The sequence below is a fragment of the Saccostrea cucullata genome, unplaced genomic scaffold (genome assembly GCF_032062105.1).
Source record: "Saccostrea cucullata isolate Sc308-1 unplaced genomic scaffold, CSIRO_AGI_Scuc_v1 ctg794, whole genome shotgun sequence".
In the NCBI taxonomy this organism is placed as follows: Eukaryota; Metazoa; Mollusca; class Bivalvia; order Ostreida; family Ostreidae; genus Saccostrea; species Saccostrea cuccullata.
Genome location: NW_026929297.1, coordinates 45,394 through 67,862, shown reverse-complemented (window position 1 = coordinate 67,862; position 22,469 = coordinate 45,394). Strand labels below are relative to the sequence as shown.

Sequence of the window (22,469 nt, the reverse complement as noted above, 5' to 3'; positions counted from 1 at the left end):
TTCCAGTGCAATGAACAGTTAGCCCAACTTACTGAGCTATAGCCCCTTTACACATACAAACGATTTTAAAAGGACAAAGAAACACCACATTCACACTTTTGGATATTTTTGGGAAAAATTCGTTTTTCGTGGTATCTGTGTCTTCTCTCCATTTTTTAAAAAGGTATATTCGTTTTTTTGAATTAAAATACACACAAATGACATTTCAAAATCATGGAGAGAAGACCCAGAGAGAGAAAAATTTTAGAAAAACGTGTTTATAAAAATGTACCATTTTGTACCAAATTCTGATCTGGCCTATTTTCAAGATATTTTTTAGCAAATTAAAGCTCAATTTTGGTAAAATATTTTCCTTTCCTGTTGGACAGGAACCCGATTAATAAAAAGAATGTTAAAATTTCATGTGACATGTCGATAGAATTTTCACTTTTCAATTACGCCCAGATTCCTACCGAATGCCAATCAAAAGTGCCCTCGTTCTTTTTGTCATGGCCATCATCAGTGTGACTGTGTCAAGAAATGTTGTGCTCACCATGTTGTGCCGTTCCTGCATTTAGACTTTATGAACTTTCACTCTGAGTTCACTGTAATATATTGAATCAATGTAGGAATGAACTAAGTAAATATTGTTTCATGTAATTGATAGAACGTCGTCAATACACCTTTAATAGTTTATTGTTAAATAATAGTTTGACATTTTCCTTCAACCCTTGATAGCAAAGAAACAATCAATTCGAATCAGAGTATGGTATATATTTTGATATTTTAATTGTCAATTCTGCATTCAAACATACAATTATATACACTAGATTATACACCAAAGACGTCCATACAAAAATTCACAACTGAATTAAAATGACATCAATTGCAGACAGGGTTTACAATAAATAAGGCATGTGTTTATTGCAAAATTATCATGTTTTCTATATAATGTTCAAAAAGAATGGTCAATGAAATATGGACCCAGTTATACTGAAAGTAATTAAGTTCATATTAGTTCTGTTACCAGTATAATTACTATGAGACAGCTTAATAAGCTAAAATAATTTAAAATATCAGATACATGTAATAAGCCCAACATCAAGTTCATATATTCTCTTTAATTCTAAATTAAGACTGATTCCCAAAAGCCTTAGGAAAGTAGTATAATTTAATATTCATTTTTAGCTTTTCCAGTGATGGAATATGGGGAAATTTTATCACTTTATTTTGTTCACCTGTGAAAAAATTTTAACCCATGATATTTTATTAAAATAAACAATTGTAATATAATTTTGAAAAATAAAAGAAGCTGTTAGTCTTATAGATGATTGGTGTTTATTTACTAAAATACATGTACACATAGTGAAATTGTGTAAAAATCCACTATCGTATTTTGCATTATGTACTAATGAAGCAAAAATTTATTAAAAATACCTTAAATCTATATAACATCCAATATAAAATTGTGATTTGCTAAATAAACAACAATAGACAAATAAAATATATTTACTGGATATGAATTAGAATATTCCTCTTTTAAATTTAAAACTAATTGATAGGCAGTACAGACTCTTGTATATAAATTCATGTTGTTAGAATGCTGTAAATTTATTCCAATGATTATCAAGTAAACAGTATTTTAAAAAATCTACCTCACCAGAATATAAAATCACAGCTGATTTGGACTAGTTTATACAGTGTATTCTACCTAACAACAATAATTAATACCACATGAATGAATTACAAATTACAAACATAATTTTCACTTGTATTTCAGCACTTTACCACTTACTTTGAGTAATATCATAAAATATTGCTATATTTTCTTTTCTTTTTTTACATAAACTTAATGATGTTACGAAGAGAGATATACTTAACATTCTAAAAATGGAAAAATAATAAAAAAAGTAAATAAATAAAAATAAGACCAACATGAAATGAACTTTCAAATATACATGTAATTATCTTTTAAGGGATGTCTTTCACAGTTTTAACATACAAGAAAAATATTCATGAATTTATTTTCTAAATGGTCCCATTTGAACAATTATAAAACATTCAACAGTTACAATATATGCTTGGTTTTTATATCATGAGACATCTCAACACACAAATCTTATATCTCACAGCTTCACAACATTGACACTAAAACAGTTTGATTGATACATGTTTTTGCTGTTTGACATCACTTCCAGGATTTTTTTTTGAAATGCTGCTATTTGGCATCAACATCACATCACAGATATGCTGGAGAAATTCTGGTATAAAACCGTTACTATCGCCTTGGATACGACCTTGACTTTGGTGTACCTGTAAAAATTAAAATTGGAGATATTAACTCAAAAATTTAAATGTGTGAATCCATAACTGTTCAACTCATTATTATTCTGTATAATCTTCATCAAAAGATTAATCGATCAATATTTTTTTTTTGGAAGATGCAATTCCTGAAATACATATATGCATAACTTATCACAGCAAACCTCAAAACCAATTCCATATCACCAAAACTAAATCCATATCACCACAACCAAACCCCGGCCTTGATACTAAGCTATAAATGTTGCTAACTTAATAATAATATAGCTAGTGCTACCAACCATAAATGTACTAATATTCCCCCCCAAAATTGTAATTAGTGATATTAAGCTAGTGATGCGGAATTTTTCAAAGATAACTTAAGAATTCCTTTGATTCAGGAAAGTCTGGTTTCCTTTTGTTCCACTATAATCCACTTCTTTATTTTTTCCATTTTTGCAATTTGTTTAAGTTTGATAATCTAACTGAAATTTTGTTTATCTGCCTTTTAAAACTGCTGAAAGTGTAGCACTAAACAGGCTTCTTGCTGCAATAAAAAATCTATGATTTTTTTTTATTTGCAATATATTTATAAAAAAACATTCGTAATCTGATGGTATGCAAGATATGAGTTCAAAACAATTGTTATAGACACAGAACTATGAATCCTGCATAATTAAATAAAGTATAGCATGATGTGTAATAAAAATGTTGAAAATATATTACTTATAAATTTTTTAAAAAACAGTTCTACATAAGGTGCTACCAATTTTGATAATATGAATGATGAAATTTTAATCAAACTTCATAGGTTAGTAACATATAACATCACACCAAAAATCTGTACACACAAAAACTTTACAAGCACCAGATGCACATAGATTGGAGGACATCACAGACAGAGGTATAAATACATAGGAATCAAACTCCCAGCAGACCCCAAAATACCAGAGCTTACATGTGAATCACAAAATGTCTTCTACATGTTCTTCATCTGTCGTGAGAGAAATAAATTAAATGTGATTGGTGCATGAGTGCTCCAATGAAATCAGAAGTGCAACACCATTTTATCTTGATTATCAATTATTTTATATGCATGTGATGGCAATGTAATTAAAATTAGACGTTAGATACTCCCATACTTGCTACACTAACATCTGACAATATCCCCTTGAGGGTCATCTCAGAGGTCAAATTCTGTCAACCAATGAAATCATTACCTGCAAAATCATTGTATATATCTTGAAGCGAAGAAATCTTGAGTTCTTCCGAATTTGACCTCTGATGTGACCCTTTACTTGATGTTATAAGATGTTAAAGCAGTGAGTATAGGAGTGGATCTAACATTTTATTTTAATAAGATTGGTGTGATGACTTCAAATAAAGTTGTGTATATTTCTGGAAATCATGAATATCTGTGGGGTAATAAATCGTGCTTGGTGCACGTGCACTAATTACATGAAAAAGATGATTTGTTACAATGGTATCTTTTCAATGTACATGTAGAATTTTAAAGATGCAAGTGTAAATCCATTCTCCTCAATGGAGAAATGTGTACAATGTATCTCAGATACAAGCAGTTGAAACTTGTCTTTATCTTAAGCCGATACATAAAGCATAAGCATTAATTGCAGATTTTGTCGTGTTTTAGTATAATTTCTATCATATCATAAGACTGTGCTTCAAAGCAAATGATTTCAAGGAGTTAAATAAATCATTGACAAAAATGATATAAATTAAAAATTTTATCAATCTTTTTTGGATGAAATATTGGATGCTCCTAACATTACAACATCTAAATATGAGTCAGATTTGAACCATCGGCTTTAAACAAACAGTAAACACCTTAGAGGATATGAAATGGTACATAAAATAAAAATTATATATCTCTATACACAAAAGCAAATATTGAGACTATAGAAGATTTGAATCAGCCTTTTTATAAATATGTGAGAAAACAGTTAGCCATCAGAGGATTTGAACCTGGGTTCCTAGACACACCTGAATCCATATTACTGAGTCTCTGTTGTAAACTCTCTAGTCGGTTGATGTAGTCGTCGTGAACAGATTCAGGTTCTGATATTCTCACTCGACGTACCGGCGAGGCAGTGGTGTTTTTAGAAGGGGTGGACATGGTGGATGATAAAATTTTTCTGTCAAAAGCAAAAGTACATTTCTGTAGCTTGATTCTACCACTATTTTACTTAATCATAATGCAACTTTTTGAAAAGTAATGTAAGTATTGGTATTGCACTTTCTTAACATTGTAAATATAAAAATGGTTAAACAATACGAATTAATGCTAAATGTATTTAACAGAAAGAAAAAATACTACATGTATGTACTAAACATACCTTCCAGCACCTGAATGTTCTGAGAAAGGTGTGATTTCATCAGACCTACCTCCAAGCACCTGAGCTTTCTGAGAAAGGTGTGATTACATCAGACCTACCTTCTAGCACCTGAGTGTTCAGAGGAGGGTGTGATTACATTAGACCTACCTTCTAGCACCTGAGTGATTACATTAGACCTACCTTCTAGCACCTGAGTGATTACATCAGACCTACCTTCTAGCACCTGAGTGATTACATCAGACCTACCTTCTAGCACCTGAGCTCAGACCTTCTAGCACCTGAGTGATAACATCAGGTGTGATTACATCAGACCTACCTCCAAGCACCTGAGCTTTCTGAGAAAGGTGTGATTACATCAGACCTACCTCCAAGCACCTGAGCTTTCTGAGAAAGGTGTGATTACATCAGACCTACCTCCTAGCACCTGAGCTTTCTGAGAAAGGTGTGATTACATCAGACCTACCTTCTAGCACCTGAGCTTTCTGAGAAAGGTGTGATTACATCAGACCTACCTTCTAGCACCTGAGTGATTACATCAGACCTACCTTCTAGCACCTGAGTGATAACATCAGACCTACCTTCTAGCACCTGAGTGATAACATCAGACCTACCTTCTAGCACCTGAGTGATTACATCAGACCTACCTTCTAGCACCTGAGTGATAACATCAGACCTACCTTCTAGCACCTGGGTGATTACATCAGACCTACCTTCTAGCACCTGAGGTTTCCGAGGAGGAGGGATGAGGTTTGCTGCTGTAGTCTCTGGTGGGAGGGGTCATATGAACAGAAAAGTTCCCATTGGCACGGTAACCTTCAGAGGGCCCACCCACTGACTGATAAGGTGAAATCCCATTGGCTATCCCACTCCCGTTCACATGGTAACCACCAGAAGCGCCCTCTAGTGGTTGATGAGTAGGTCCATGAATGGTGTCTCGCTGAGAATGGCTGGAAGACAGATAAGAGGGGCTGTAGGGAGACAAGGGAATGCTGGGATTGAGGGGGGTTGATGGGTGACTGTTTAGAGGTCCGAAGCCGTTGAGGCGTGACTGAGTGTTGACGAGGGGGGATGATGAGTGACTGCTGAGTTGTCCTGAGGCGTTCAGGCGTGACTGTGTGTTGATGCGGGGCGGTGAAAAACTGTGTGTATCTGGTGTGTAACCTGCAAATAAAACAGTGGATTTCTTACTTAAGGTTCATTGATACTCTGATAAGAGAGATAACTCTTCATGACTGGAATTTCTTTCATTCTTTATAAACTTGCAAAGCTGTTAAGTGTCCTTTTTTTGTCCAGTTATACCTTGAAAGCTATGCTATAATCATGATAATTGTTTTTATTTTATTTGTAAAATTTTAAAAATCATTTAATGAAGGCAGCATCTTTGATTAATGAGCAGAGGGTTTATGAACCTTAATTGAAGATTTATCACAAGTGTCCAGTGTCTGGTGCAAATCAAGTCCTCATTTTCTTTCATTCTTTTCAGTTTGAAATCTTAATATGTGCTTCTGATACATCAAGTTTTTTTTCTTTCCTTAAAGTAGCTTTCTATGAACAGTCAAATTTTACTGGACAATAGAAATAACAAATTTTCTTTTTTAATTTTCAAAAAGCTGATAATTTCCCCCTTTTTTTTAATAATTCCTAAGTTTCTGACACAGAGTTCATTTTTCATCTTTCTACAGATCTCTAACTCTGGCTTTTAACAAGATGTAATCTCTTCCGAATTTCTTTTTAATTTTCTTTTTTAATTGTACATCATATCTGATTCCGTTACCTTGCTGTAGGTCCACTGTTCCCCCCATCACGGGAGACCCAACTCGAGTCGCTCTCTTCCACTTCCTCACCAGGAAACGCATCCTTAAAACAGCAACAGATTTAGTACAAGTATTATAATGGATTAACTAGCATAATTTTAAGGTTGTCTGCCCCTTCAACATCAACACCTTCAAAATATTTTATAAATTCTTCAAAAACAAGAGAAGTTTGTGAACATTGCAAACATCATTAAATCTTAAATTCTTAAAATTATTAATATAAGCTTAAAGATTTCTGTCCCTTAACCTAGGAAAAGTAACTTCAAATATATAATAAAAATCCTTTTATGCTTTGTAAAATTCAAAGTTTTTAACAATTAATGCATAAAAACATATCTGACCTGGACACTGCATAATAAAATAAATATGTGACCTCGACACTGCATAATAAAATAAATATCTGAACCTCGACACTGCATAATAAAATAAATATCTGACCTTAACACTGCATAATAAAATATAAATATCTAACCTTGACAGCACCTCTACACATTGACCTTAACACTCAACAAGAATATATAAATATCTGACCTTGACACAGCCACAACGACCCTGGCAGCACTTCTGAACATGGTGAATGGTCTGCGGTGCCTGGCCCCCCTCTGTAAATCTTCAGGGGAGGGGTAGGCCCCCATCCTGGCGATCAGGGCTAGTGTCGTCTGCTCACAATCCTGGAAACCGCCCAGTAACAACAGGAGATACTTCTTCTGGTAGACCAGGGCTTTACGATAGCTGTCAGCTCTCAAGTACTTCCCATAGAGTCGCTGTATCTAAAACAGTCATTATATAGAGAATTAAGTAAGATAGCTCGACCAGGGCCTCAAATACTTCCAATAGAGTCGCTGTATCTGTAAACAATCATACTTTTTTAAAAATGGATAAACAGAAACAGATTCACTTGATATCTGCTGCTCAAACGTTTCAAGTCAATATTTTGAGGTTGCATAGCTCTAACAATATTAGGGTTGAATATAACATTATCAGTTTCATACTGTTGATGAGTGTCATCAAAATCTGAGAAAAGGGCAAGACTTGCTGCAAAAAGATAAGATTTAAAATGTACACCAAAACAAGATTAAAACAAAGAAGCTTGACATTTCACCACAATACTCCTAATAGTATACAATAATAAACCTTAGTGTTTACATAAAATCAGCTGACCTCATAATTAAAATATATTGTTAATTCGTAATTTTATTTACCCTGTCTCTATCTCCCTCGGTGCTTTGTCCAGTCATGATTAATATCCTAATTATTTACCCTGTCCCTATCCCCCTTAGATCCGCCCGACATTTATCTAGTTCCCGCTCCATCTGATTCAGTGACAGCTGTAGAGACAGACGCTCCTTGGCCCACCCAGCGCGTGCCTCCAAGTGACGATTTTCCTGATCATGGTGGCTCTCACTGACGTCGTGGCCGTTCTGCACAAAATTGAAAATTAATTTAAGACTTGAAATATTGAGAATTTCATGGGGTAAAACTGCAATTGTAATCATCTTTTTAATATGCTTTTTCCAATTAAATATCATGCAAAAAGCTTTCAAGTTCAATTATTTGCAATTCTTATCAATATTTATGAGTAATTCATTCATATCAAAATCTCACTTTGTATCTATTTTAATGTGCTTTTACCAATAAAAATATCATGCAGAAAGCTTTTTACTTAAATTATTTGGAATTCTTATCAATATTTCTGAATAATATATTCATATTAAAATTTTACTTTGTATTTAAGGTATTTAATCCAAAAGTGATAGAAAAATTCTTCAACCTTACAGGATCTAGAATATTTCTTTAATTTTGGAACAAATGGGAAAATATACAGTTATAGGATGTTCGGAACACCTCTGCATGCATCTCCAGATTTACTCACCTGATGTTCGGAACCCCTCTGCCTGTATCTCCAAATTTCCTCCTCAAGTCTTCCCAGAGTGTTGCGTAGCTCCATTTTTTCTTCTGTAAGTCTTGTCACAAAGTTTGTTAATTCAGAATTGTGATGTAGCACTCGCTCATTCACAGCCTGAGCACTTGGGCGACTCATGAGATTGTCTGTGTTGTCAGATTCAAAAGCGAGTGGCATCTGAGTTTGTTTGAGCTCACCCAGTAAGTCCTTCAGTGATCTTTCTAATCCATGAACATTCACTGCACCTTGAATGCTGAAAAATTTAATGATCACTTATTTTTCCCAAAATTTTATTTGACGTGTGTTATTTACAAGAAACTGTAATGGAAAATAAACTTTTATATTCCTTTTAAATCATAACAAATCTTTTCAAAATGGTTTAATCTTGATCAAATGCACATGTAGACATTTTAAAAGTGGTGGAAGTGCTTAACCTTAACAGAGGTGATGCTGATATTGTAGAAAATCTGTGATTGATAATTAACATATAATCCAACGGATTTCATAACAGACATTACATTAAGAGACTTTGTGATTTCCTACATAGAGGAAAGCTGGTGCTGATATTGTAATATCACATACTACAGGCCATGGCAAATATTGTAATAAACACAACATTACGAGGATATTAACTAAAGTGGTTATTATATTAAGTGGATATTACATTAAGAGAAGTTTTGGAATTCTTACCCTGAGGAAAGCTGGTCCTGATATTGTAATATCAGATACTGTAGACTCTGACAAATACTCTCCAGCTGAGTCTTATAAACGCTCCAGTGATCCTGATCTTCCTCGCTGCCCTCGGAGTCTGCGTGATGTTGAGACGTGCGTAGCTTTTCCTGCTGCAGTTCGCGCACGGCCTCCATCTCTCGCTCCCGACTTGCCGTGATTTGGTCCTCCATGTCCAACACTCTCTGAGTCAGTCTCTGGATTTCTAACTCGTTCTCATGCTGTAAGGTTATCAAGTTCTTTTTATTATTAAATATTACTGTAACAGTGTAATAAGTTAGGTCTGTGTTGACCTCATGTAAACCATGACCCACATATACTAGTCTCTATTTTGTAAATAGCTTTTCAAATGTTCAACCTCCTTGCTCATTCTCGCTCAGGATCTCAATCCTTCACATTGTCTAGCATTAAATTAGCTCAATGTTAGGACATGGTATATTTAATACTCCTTCTGCTTTCCTTTCTGAATATAAATTTTCTTTGAATAGTATTTCACACTTTGATTACTTTGATATAACAATGAGGGGCTCACGCTACTGTCTACTAGTAAATCATTATAAATTAAATGTACTCACCATTTTCATTTTCTGGTCGTCTCTCTCCCTCTCCAGCTGTCTTTGTGAGCGGCGCTCGGTCACTTTCTCTGAGTCCCGAGTCCTCTCCTTCTCGTTTATCAAGTCTTTCAGTGATTTGACCTCTGACCTCAGATGTTCACGTTCAGACTTCAGACGCGACACTTGGTCCCGTTCATGTTCATAATGACGTGTAATGTCCAACTTCTGAAGCTGTTAAAGAAATACCATCAATAAATATGAAGATATTTACTCTTAAACAATATCTTAGTAGAAGTCTCTGATAAGACTGTAGCATTATTGTACTGAAAGAAGATGGGGGAACAAGGCGGGCAGAATGCGTATAGCGTTAGATATTAAGAAACCATATTGAATATGTGAATTGAGTATTAGATATAATTGAGATTTAATTTTTCACTTCATGTCTGTCCCACTATAGGCACTTCATCCACCTTATCCCCCAATCTTCTTTTTTAATTTGATTTTTCCATCATTAAGGACATTTTAAACACAAAGTAAATAAGATTTTCACACTCACTTGTATCTGGTCAATCTCATTCTTCATCTGCCGACATGCCAGCCTTTCCTGCTCTAGCTCCTCTTTGAGTGCACTCGACTGAGATTCTAACATCGTAACCTGAGATTGCAGTCTCTGTTTCTCTCTTTCCACCAAGTTTTTGAGATCATTCACTTTGGCACGTTCCGAGTCCAGTTCCAGCTGCATGTCCTCGAAGATTGAGTTTTCCCTGTCGGTACTTTCTAGCAGCGAGCGGCGCTCACTGTCGAGATTTTCTCTAAGTTTGTCATTGACAGCTCGCTCCCTTTCCAAGGCCCTACAAAATACACAAGAGGAAGAATTCAGTCAAGAAAAAAGTAATTTTATTAAGAAGAAAACAATTTCTTCCTTATTCATGTAAATCAGTGAAACACCACCTGTTTATATGATCTGAAAAATCAAACTTTAACATAATTTGAGTGTCCGCCCCTCCTAAATCCTTTCTGCATTATGTTTCTTTGATTAATGTTTAAGATTCTTTTCCTATTAATAAATAAATAAATTTTGCTTCAATTGTCTGCATTGTTAAACATAATATTTAGATAAAATAATATCTCATCCAATATGAACTCCCTCACCCTTGCAGAAGAATTTATTGTGTTCTTTCATTAAATATAGTTTGTTGAACATAAAATACTGCATTCATATGATAAAGAATGACCATTTTAAATAAAATTTATATAATCTCTGAGTCAATATCTCATTTATCTCCCTGACCCTTGCAGATCATTAGACTTGGCCCTCTCTAGCTCCACGGCCGTCGTGAGCTGTTTGACTCGGGCCTTGTACTCGGACTCGGTCGACCTGAGGTTCTTTCTCTCGAGATCGAGTTCCTGCTGTAGATTGGCCAGGGCCACTTTCTCCAGCTCCGCCCCATTCTCCGCCTGAAGTCTACGATCTCGCTCCGAGTTTAACTCACTCTGAAGTCTCTGAAAGGTCAAAGGTTAGAGTTCTTTATTGATAGTAGTGAGATTTGTCTCAAAATCCTCAGTGTTCTATCTCATTCTAATAAAATATAATACTCTAAGAGGTATATGACAATGAAGGGAACCATGTGTACCTCACTAGTACAAAGTCATGTAGATTTAGGAGAAATTATACATGTACATGTTTTTCTTTTTCATCTCCCAATAAAGTGCAGGTATTCTTGTTAACAATTGTCTTAGTTTTTATCACTGAGTTATTCTAATCATTTATTTTGTGTTTAGCAACAATTGATATCATAAAGACAATGACAGTTTACTCAGTTATCGGTATTCAGTTGTATACATACACACTACATATTTCAGATCAGTGGGAGATATAATGGATCCCACCTATGTGTTTCTTTTTGCAGCCAATAAAATAGGTGTTGCTTTACACCAATGGGAATGTTTGATTCAAATAAAGAGCAAACAGACAGAAAGACTTTAGTGCAATGCATCTTAAGCTACCAATGTTCTACCATAAAATGGGAGGAAATCTCACTTCTCAAATGAAGACCCAGACGTAATAATGGTATTGGGTTAATAATTTCTCCTGTCTTGTAAATATTACAATTAATAATTGTATGCATACAACTAAAATACACATGCTATCCCTACAGTTAACACTCAGGGAATAACATGACCTAAAATAATTAACACACTGGAATATTTAAACATTCAAATTTAGAATCTTAGCTTCCATTCTGACTTAATCCGACTAACTGCAATTAATTTTAACATAAAAAAATATCTACACTCAATGAATTTGTAGTAATGATTGAGCAATTCTTAAAGAAAATTACACAGTATTCAAATTAATTGAGATATATTTACCAATACGGAGTTATGAATTTCCCGAGATAACTCGAGCAAATCCTTGTACATATTTCCAATATTTCAAATTCATACACTGGAGTTCCCTGATCATGTCACAAGGTGCATTTAAGCAAAATTAAATGAGGAAAGAAAAGAGATTAAGTTTCTTGAGAACATTGTACTGGAGTTCCTGTTATTGTTTAAAGGCTTTAATCTGGTTGATTCTAAACTTGAAGCTCCATTGTTTTAAGTGGAACCATTGTTGCTTGACAAATTTTAAAACCATTTATATGTAATTGTATATATTCACCAATGTTTCAGACATAAGTATTTTTAATTTAAATTTACTACTGTTAAAAGACAAGTTAAATATACCCAGAAAAACAATGTTATTTTTGCAATGAACATTTTAATGTGTTCATTTAATGCAAGATCAGATTTTTTTTTACCTTCATTAAAAATCACTATTGACTTGGTCTAATTTTAATCAGATTAAAACAGTGTTATAATTCCATGGACAAAACCTCAAATCCTTCCCATACAAATTAAAATTCAAAATTTTATATATTAAACTACTGAAAAGTCTTATTCACAATGGAGAAAATACATATTTCAAAGATTTATGATCTGATATACATATCTCTAGTGACACACTTATAGACGTAAATATTTGATGAATCATCAAATTTTCTTCTTTCTCAAAATCTGCTTGTGGAAATTTTTTTTTTTTTCAAAGTGTAAGGCTGTTTTGGGTGGAAGGGGATGGAGATAAAGGTAGGTTGAAAATTAAGAATTTCAGAAACCTTAAAAAAATGACCCCCCCCCCCCCTTCCTTATTTTAACACTGCTACATTTTTAATGGTTCTGTAAATTTCAACATTTAATTTTTCATGTTTGTGTAAGTTTCTTTCTGTTATACAGGTTTAATTTTTTTCTTTATCACTCATCTAAGACAAACCTTTACACCAGATTGATAACCACGGTACATAAGAGATTATAATCTACTGATCTTGTATAACTATCTTCCAATCTCCCCACAGATAAGAATATCTTCAAAGATCTGTATTAATTAAGGCAGGTTTTTAATGCTTCTGTAAACTTACTTATCTCTTGTCTTTCTCAGAGTCATTCCCCCTTCCTCAGTTTGATTAAAAGAATGTTTAAAAAATGTTTAAAAAGTGTGCTCTTGAATTATGACCATTTTCCAAAACAATATAATAATAGAAATTTCTACAATCAGATGTCATCATAAATATACTTTGGTTACATGCCATAATTTGATTAAAAAGAAATTTCCTTCTTTTAACTGAATGATTTTTGAGAGAGAGTAAATTTCGGCAAGAGTTATCCCCTCCTTTCAAGTGGGTCAGTGCACCTTAAACTTTCCCTCACCTCCAGTAAATGAGATGTTTTTGAGTGAATAAAAGTAACTGCAATTCATTCCAGTAAGAGTTATCCATTCTCAACATCCATTAAACAACATACAAAACAAGTAAATGTTCAAACACGTCTCTGTTTTTTTTTTAGAAAATAAATTCCAGTAAGAGTTATCTCTCTTAATAAGTGTGTCAGTGCACCTTAAACTTTCCCTCACCTCCAGTAAATGGGATTTTTTTGAGTGAATAAAAGTAACTGCAATTAATTCCAGTAAGAGTTATGCCTCTTATCAAGTGGGTTGGTGCACCTTAAACTTTCCCTCACCTCAAGTAAATGCTCCTGTCTCTCCTTGCTGTCCGACTCTAGTTTGACCTCCTCGACCTTTGACCTCATCTGTCTCAGCGAGGCTCGTTCACGCTCCAGTAGTTCACTGAGATGCTGGCTCTTCGATTTCTCTTCTTCCAGAGCACCCCTGCAAAAGAGAGCTGATTATAATTGGGAATTGGAGAGAGAAGAAAATTAAAATCTCTACATTATTTATGTTTTGTATGACATAGGCATTTATTGCAAAACTTGAGCATTGTTAAAGCCCATATTTCCTTTGGAAATGATCACAATGGTGATTTTCCCCCATATTTTTATTATTATTTTCTCATTAAATACATGTGTACTCTCTACTAGTTGATTTTTCTCATAATTTTTATTGATACTTTATGATCTGTCTGAATATCTACTGGTAAATCTGTAATAATAGAAACTGTTTATAACGTCATATTAAGACCTTATATCTCTTCAATTTATAAAAAACTTTAAATTCCCAGACATTAAGTAACTTTTTTGACTATAAATAATTTCTTGAGTGTATCCTGTCTTGATGACAGAGAGTTAACTGTGCAAATGTAAACAAAATTATGATATAGTGTTGTCATTTTCAGAATCGATTAATCGGTTTGGTTAACCCTTACCAACTGATCATCAATTTAACCTTTTGAAAAACCATATAAGATTTAGAATTTTATTTTTAAATAATGTAAGTAAAGGTGCATTGTACAGATCGAAATTCTAAAAACAGTATATATGCAGTTTGATTAACAATTTCAGTAATACAGATTTTTGCATGATTAGGAATTACTTGGCCTGGGAAACATAAGCATTGACAGATCAGGTTTTAATTTAAATGACCATCTAAAATATATATGCAAATAATTTTTTTAACTGTTATACGACATTTAATATTGCAAATCCTTGTGATTACGCATGAAATGAAAAGTGAATTCCCCCAAATACAGAAACTAATATATTTCATTAATATAATTAATTTAGTTTCTTCAGTTTAGATATACAAATATCATTATCTTATGATTAATTTTAAACAGATTTTAAGTCCATGTATTTTAAAATAGGTAGTAAATGACAACACTTGGAAGATATATATTTTGATAACAAGAGCCTGTTCTTGAAATAAAAGTGAGAAAACTATTAAAAAAAGATAATATACCGATTAATCGATTGTTAAAATCTCCAATCGATTGTCACACAGCCTTACCTCATCGATTATAAATCGATCATCGTGACAACACTAATTCGAAGTGTCAAACAACCACTATTACCTCATGAAAAGTGTTTATAAAAACATTTTTGATATAGGTTATTTATTTTGTGAAAATGACAAACACACAAAAAAGTGACTTCATTTTTAAAAATAAATAAACTTTTTTGTTTAGAGAATAAGTAATGATGAAAGATGTGAAATATTTTCAATGGAATAAAATCTGAGGTATTAAACAAGTCTCATTAGTCCGATAATGCTGTTCTTAAAATTCTACAATCAGTTGTTAATTAAATTCAGAATTAAATAATTTAATTCTACTGAATGATCCCATCTATGCAAAATGATTTTTTACAAGTATTTAAAAAAAAAGATTTCCTTTTCAAACTCTTATTTTAGTAATTAAACTACGTAGCAAACTCACTGAGTGATTGAAATTAAAAAAAATAATTTTAATGATCTCATGAATAGATTAGAAAAGTGACAATTCACGTGAATGAAATTTATGCCTGTGTTGCAGTGCAACTGTGAAATTTTCACAAAAATCAACACTGTCACCTTAAAGAAATTCTGAAAATGACATCAAACAATGGCTATAGATTGAAAACACTAAAGCAACCTAATCACACACAAAGTCAGCATTTTTCCCCCCAATATTAAAGCAGATTCAATGCTTTTCCACTCTAAGCCAAGTGACTAACTTTGTGCTACATGTAATTCAAAGCTGAATTATTTCTGTTGCTTTTTCCCCAGCTCCTAAATTTAATTTAGTGTCTATCTGTGATACAAACTAAATTGCCAATGTCTTATTTGATTGGTAAATTACATCATGTACATGGAAATGAAAATAAAAGCAAGCATCCGTATAACAAGGATCACAAGCATCCGTATGACAAGGATCATATAAACTTACAACAAATCATTCCATAAAGTTCTGTTTCAAGACAAAGTTAATAACTTATTACATAACTTATCACATGATATATAGATATTCATGATTTTATGCATAGATTTAAAATTACATGTTTTAGTAAATACATATAGAAAAAAAACCCTTCTGTTTTGCCTCAAATAATTCAGAAACTACATAAGATTATAACATGTTAGCATTGTTAAATGGAATACAGGCTAATTTTGCCAAAGTATTCCAGGTTTCAAGACGATTTGGATAGTGGGATCTTCAATACCTTATTGGGCTGGTGAGGAGGCAGGGAGGAGACCGGGTGGAAAGAATCTTAATCTTGGGATGGACATCACTTGGAAGGGAATTAGAGGGCTGAAATGGGAAGATCTTGACAAAGTGTTAACAGATGAACTCAAACACCAACCACATCCAGATGTACTAGTCATTCACGCAGGGTCAAATGATCTAACTACAGCTGGCAATACTGCACTTAGATTTTCACATGAAATTCAATGTAGTTTGTATCGTTATAATGTATTGCTTCCTAAGACTTTGCTTATTTGGTCAACAATGCTTCCCCGCCTTTATTGGCATGGTGCACCTCTTGGCAAGGGTGGGGCTAAGATTGATTTAAAACGGCGTAAGGTGAATAAAGCCATTAGAAAATTCATTACATCAGAAGTTAATGGGGCTTGCATTTTTCATGACAAAAATATCAACGTTCATCAAAGCAGTTTATTTAGATATGATGGAACTCATTTATCGGAAAGGGGGAATAAGGCTTATTTAAATAATATTCAGGGTGGTTTGGAATTCATTTTAGGGGGAAAGGGCAAAATTTTCCCTCCTCAGTAATGCCCTTTGTTTATTTAGTCAGATTTCAGTTGCGATGACCTGTAATTTCCTAGTTTAGGATTGCTATATATATAAATATTAATTTTGGTGCAAATTGTTGTGGGGAACATCATATCGATGTTAGTGGCGGGGTCAAGGGAGACATCAGCCTTGTACACGCTTAACCTGTTTGTCTCTGCCCATCTGCATCAAAGCATGAGGGGGGTATCATGGCTGTGTTTTAACATGGAAGTTAAATGCCATTGAGGAAATGTGTAGAATAAATGTAAATTGCTTGGGATCTGCAGCATTTCAGTGCTCAGACCCCCTCTACCTATATAAAAGTAGGAGAGGCTACAGGCTGGTTGGTGTTAAAATTCTAAACCAGGTAGCAAGCCAGAGGCAGGGTGTAAAAGCTGTGCAGCTTGTGTGCCTAGCCATCATGCGTGTGTCAGGCATGGGGTTCCATGGCACTCGCATCTAAGCGAGGCCACTAGTTTGCCCGTTTGTTTATGGTATCCTAGTTGTCTCCCTTGACTCCTACAAAGTTTGCGGCCATTTTCATCCAACATTGTGTGTGTTGTATTATTATGATCTTGTTTCTCAATAAATTAGTAAAGTTACAATTGGTGTTTTCAATTCTCAGAGCTGTCTGGAAGACAGTCTCAGTGTAATGGTATTGAAAAGGCAGAGAAAGCAAAAATATCATGGGCTGCAATATTCAATTAATATAGATTATTGAAATGAATATGAGATAATCTCATTTAATTGTTTGGATAGCATTGAACATAAGACACAACTTGGTACAAGTTATCTAGTTCATGGGAAAGTCAGCATCAGGATGAGTTAACTATTATAGCAACTTCCTCTTCCTCTTTAACATCTCAGCCATTTGGTCATTAGTAAAAGTTACCCACCCACCACTCCCAATTTAAAAAAAAAAAAAAAAAAAAAAAATGTATATAAATATAGAGTACACGCTTAACCTGTTTGTCTCTGCCCATCTGCATCAAAGCATGAGGGGGGTATCATGGCTGTGTTTTAACATGGAAGTTAAATGCCATTGAGGAAATGTGTAAATAAATGTAAATTGCTTGGGATCTGCAGCATTTCAGTGCTCAGACCCCCTCTACCTATATAAAAGTAGGAGAGGCTACAGGCTGGTTGGTGTTAAAATTCTAAACCAGGTAGCAAGCCAGAGGCAGGGTGTAAAAGCTGTGCAGCTTGTGTGCCTAGCCATCATGCGTGTGTCAGGCATGGGGTTCCATGGCACTCGCATCTAAGCGAGGCCACTAGTTTGCCCGTTTGTTTATGGTATCCTAGTTGTCTCCCTTGACTCCTACAAAATTTGCGGCCATTTTCATCCAACATTGTGTGTGTTGTATTATTATGATCTTGTTTCTCAATAAATTAGTAAAGTTACAATTGGTGTTTTCAATTCTCAGAGCTGTCTGGAAGACAGTCTCAGTGTAATGGTATTGAAAAGGCAGAGAAAGCAAAAATATCATGGGCTGCAATATTCAATTAATAAAGCAGTTCTTTACGTAACCCTCAGTTTACACATTTCCCCTCTTTTAACCTTCCCATCACTTCAATTCTTCAAAAACATATCTAACTATCCGATCAAAACACTCTGAAAATGGCCTCAACACCCTCTACCCCCTCCCAGCCCTCTTTAAAAATCTACCTTTCAGAATGTACTTAGAGATCTTTAACAAATTCTCTTTACACGTCTTCTTTAACACCCTCCCCTTTAACAAATTCTCTTTACACGTCTTCTTTAACACCCTCCCCCTTTTCCACATTATATACCTCCCTTCTCCTAACTGTAAACTCTCTCCCCCTTTTTACACCATTCTTCCTTTGTACCCCCCTTCCCCCCCCCCTCCCCTGCCCTCCGAAGAGATATAAGCTGGACACCAGCTGTATATAATACACATAAGAAATCATTTGTATAGTTAGACATTAGCCATATTATACTTACGTGACAGATATAAATCGGCTCTGCTCTCGTTCCAGTGCATCCTTTAATTTGGAGATCTGGATCTGTTGATTGGACAGGTCAGTCTGAAGGTCAAGGTTACCGTTCTTCTCGCGACTCAGCTGGGTCGAGAGGTCACTGGAGCGGTCACGCTCAACCTCTAAACTCGTCCTCAGGTCGTCCTGGATTATCTTCTCCTGCTGGAGTTTATACTCCAATAACTGCACTGTAAATCAAAACAGAATAAATTATACATCATGGGAGTTACCACACTGCTCAACGCGTTATCGGCAACTCGGTTGTTATCGGACACTCGGTTGATTACAATTTTTTACAGGTTAGTAAATTATTTCAAGTAAACTCTGTTAAAATAGAAACAGAGAATGTTCATTGTGATTTTTGGAAACAGAAATAAATATGGATACAAAATAAAGCCTCGATACGTATTAGAATAGCATTTGTTAGCCTTGGGAAGGCTGTAAAAGTCAAATTTGTTATATTTTGCAAGTTTTTCTCTAATTGACATTGCTGTAAATAGCTTTTTTCTTCAAAATCCTTATAATTACCTAGCGTTAATGATTTTCCACAAGAAGACTTCGTCAGAATCTTGCAAATATGTTATTAAAGGACAAAAATTGCTCAATTTTAACTTTCAGTATGTTATCGGAAATACGGTTGAATAATTCACTTTGTTATCGGAAATTTCGGTTTTGGTTATCGGAAACTTCGGTTTTGGTTATACGAAACAAAGGTTGAGATAGATTTGGAAAAATGTAAAGAAACGACAGAAATCCGCATAAATTCTAAATATTTAAAGTGGCTAGCACACAATTTTAAGTTTTGGTGTTATTATTTGCCTTTTTTAAGAATATGTAACTTTTAAAAAATGGTTTTTTTCTGGCATTTCTCACTGAAGTCTGTATGATCTTGATCTGTTCGAAAATATGGTATTAGTTTTAAATTTCTTTCAAGGTACCGAGGTCGCCCGTTGTTAGAGTGTCTGCTCTAGGGTCGTCTAGTAAGGAGTCGATCCTTACGTCGCGGATTTGTATCCCAAAATGGGACGCCGCAGTAGTGCTAGCACAAAAAAGATTCCTCACTGCTCAATTGCCCTGAGTGCCGAGTATAGGACAAGTTTTGTAGCTCTCCGCCGGCAAGTGATGGTGTCTCCATATGACTTGAAAATTCTCAAGAGGGCGTTAAAGAACATACAGCCAATCAAGGTGATGAGCGTATTGCAAACGAACAGATGCCAGCCATTTTTTAATCGACTTAGGTCAGGCGACACCGATATTCAAATTCACAACTTTTCCAACATACGAATACGTTTATAAGTTTAGTGTAAAGGAATTAAAGAATTTAAACTCAAGGGTAGTTAAAAGTATTTTCAAATAGGGCGTTAGACCAAATTATATGACAGAATTCAAACTTTTGAGGAGAAAAGAGATTGACATAAAATTACAAAATCCTAAACACGGATCTCCAAAGACAGCGGAGGTTGTTTAGAGTACCAAGAAGGAATAAGAACCCCCTGATAAACGGTTACATTCAGCACTGTGCTCTTCGTTATTATTGGCCATATGCAATGTGTAGAGTTCATGCTCAGATAAATCGGGGGGGGGGGGGTCACTTGGATTTTGCATTGCTATTGGATGTTTATACTGAAGCAAAAAATCTCTGGACCCTCCCCCCATTGTAATTGAAAACGCAAATCACTGTTTGTAATAAAAATTAAACATATGAGGAACTGAAGTGAATCAACCAGCACCCCTCCTCCTTAATAGGTAATTTTCAAGGTTAGGAAATCAGTTAAGTTTTATTTTTATTAAAGTGTTTTCTCTATTGTGTTTTTTGCACAATAAAATCCCAGTCGGCTCTCTTATTTTTATTTATCTATTTATTTTTGGACCATGCTTTTCGTTAAAGGATAGTCTCCTTAATCCTCTACATATCCAATTAACATTGTATAAAAAGAATGAAGAATTATCTTTCTTTATTGTTGACAGCTATCTGATTGATAAAAGCTAGATCACATGATTAACACAAGCTAGATCACATGATCAAGTATTTAAAAAGTCCTATTCACTTACTAGGTGATTCTATTTAAAGTTTCTAAAAATTATGTTAACGTTCTTTTGCGGAGCAACAAAAGTGCTAACGTCGCAATCACAGGCACTTGTTTCGTATACGGGGCACCCCCCACTTAAGCCACAACTGCTATACATGTATTTGTAAATGTGACGTGATTCCGGGAATCATGGGGGAACTTGAATTTAAAAAAAAAAACGTAATATGTCAGAAGACTTAAGTTATTGTTATGATAAATTAAAGATAATATATCTTAATATTAACCTAGGTTTCCGATAACTTGCACCCGTGAAAAACCGAATTATCCGGCAACTTCAACCGTGTTGCCGATAACATGTTTTTGCCCAACGAAGCATTTTAAATGCCCGTAAAATAAACCATAATTTGAATTTTGATATATGTCTGCTTATCTAAAGGTTTATGATTGTCCATATAGTTAATAAATCACTTTGTTTAATAAAATAAATTGATTCTGGCCTCTACAAAGGCTAAAATATGTTGACATATAAATTTTTTTAAATTAAATTTCATTTTAAAGACCTGTAGATCTCTTGAAAGAAAGTAATTTGGATCGTGCTTTTTACCGCTGAAAGTATTATCATTTATCTACCAAAGATCACAAACTTTGTTTGCAGAAGTACACAATTATCATTGAATGAAGAAATTTAAAATCTCCTACGTTTTCTATGCATTGTTTTTCCTGCACCGAGTATCCGATAACAACCGAGTTGCCGATAACGCGTTGAGCAGTGTGGTTACTATTGGACAGGAGTTTATAATCCAATAATTGCACTGTACTCCAAAAACGATAAAAATTATACAGCGTGGCCCAGTAATAAATATTATGAATATACTTGAAAATTAAAAGGTGCAGGTATTATCCGGTATTATTTCATTTTTATAGTGAAGCAATGCATCTTTCAGAATTCCTAAAATTAGAATTATGAAAATTTTTTAATGAAATAAAAACTTCAGGACTATGACATTGAGTAAAGATTTAGGTTTAGTAGTAACTACAGAAATGAGATAATTGGAATCGTTATAAAAAAAGTATACTAAAAATCGAAACTACCAAAATCCTGGAATCATAGAAAAACGGTGATAGAAGACATTTAAGCATAAATACATACAAAAACCTTAATTAATTATCAACTAAACTGAAATTTAATTAAAGACCAGTGCTAAATTCTTACCAAGTATGGCATCACTGTGATCTAGAAATGGCAAAGACATTAAACTTTCCAGTTATGACTAACACCAAAGGTTTTTTTTAATATCTTCAAGAGAATTAATTTGTTCTCCAACCTTAAATTTGATTAATTTGATTATTTGATTACATTAATTGGGTTTCAATCTCTAGATCTTATTTGGAGAAACAATGTTGCTGAAATGGGCTAATTCTGCCCTTAGAACCTAAATCTGCCCTGGTATAATCCTGCCCTGGACTTTGAACCTAATACTGCCCTGGGCTAATCTTGCCCTGGACTTTACCTAACCTTACCTTGTCTTTTGAGTTGCCGCTCCCGTTTTGAGGTTTGATCCTCCACGTTGTTGAGCTGTTCCGTCAGTCGTTCTTTCTCCTCCTGATGTCTCATTACGCTGATGTTAGCGTGGGCTCGGAGATCTCGAATCTCCGCCAGGAGTGACTGGCGATCAGCGCTGAATATCTGCTCCAGAGACGACTTCTGATGGGCCTCCTGTTATAAGAATTAAACGATCAATCCTTAATCTTTATTTGACTGATTCA

The 22,469-nt window shown here is 34.3% G+C and overlaps 1 protein-coding gene across 1 annotated transcript in view; it reads right to left on the bottom strand.

Annotated features, from left to right (window-relative positions):
• Window positions 1-753: 753 nt before the first annotated feature.
• Window positions 754-22,469, bottom strand: part of LOC134280365 (A-kinase anchor protein 9-like) — a 66,786-nt gene continuing 45,070 nt past the window's right edge. The window contains exons 36-50 of the mRNA XM_062762771.1: window positions 22,224-22,419; window positions 18,638-18,860; window positions 13,691-13,838; window positions 10,926-11,137; window positions 10,191-10,485; window positions 9,656-9,865; window positions 9,042-9,301; window positions 8,322-8,604; window positions 7,727-7,869; window positions 7,651-7,696; window positions 6,980-7,218; window positions 6,409-6,491; window positions 5,345-5,795; window positions 4,282-4,433; window positions 754-2,292 (exon numbers count right to left, since the gene is read on the bottom strand). Of these exons, the coding sequence (XP_062618755.1) occupies window positions 2,258-2,292; window positions 4,282-4,433; window positions 5,345-5,795; window positions 6,409-6,491; window positions 6,980-7,218; window positions 7,651-7,696; window positions 7,727-7,869; window positions 8,322-8,604; window positions 9,042-9,301; window positions 9,656-9,865; window positions 10,191-10,485; window positions 10,926-11,137; window positions 13,691-13,838; window positions 18,638-18,860; window positions 22,224-22,419 (2,976 nt within the window). The 3' untranslated portion in view covers window positions 754-2,257. The remainder of the gene's footprint in view (window positions 2,293-4,281; window positions 4,434-5,344; window positions 5,796-6,408; window positions 6,492-6,979; window positions 7,219-7,650; window positions 7,697-7,726; window positions 7,870-8,321; window positions 8,605-9,041; window positions 9,302-9,655; window positions 9,866-10,190; window positions 10,486-10,925; window positions 11,138-13,690; window positions 13,839-18,637; window positions 18,861-22,223; window positions 22,420-22,469) is intronic.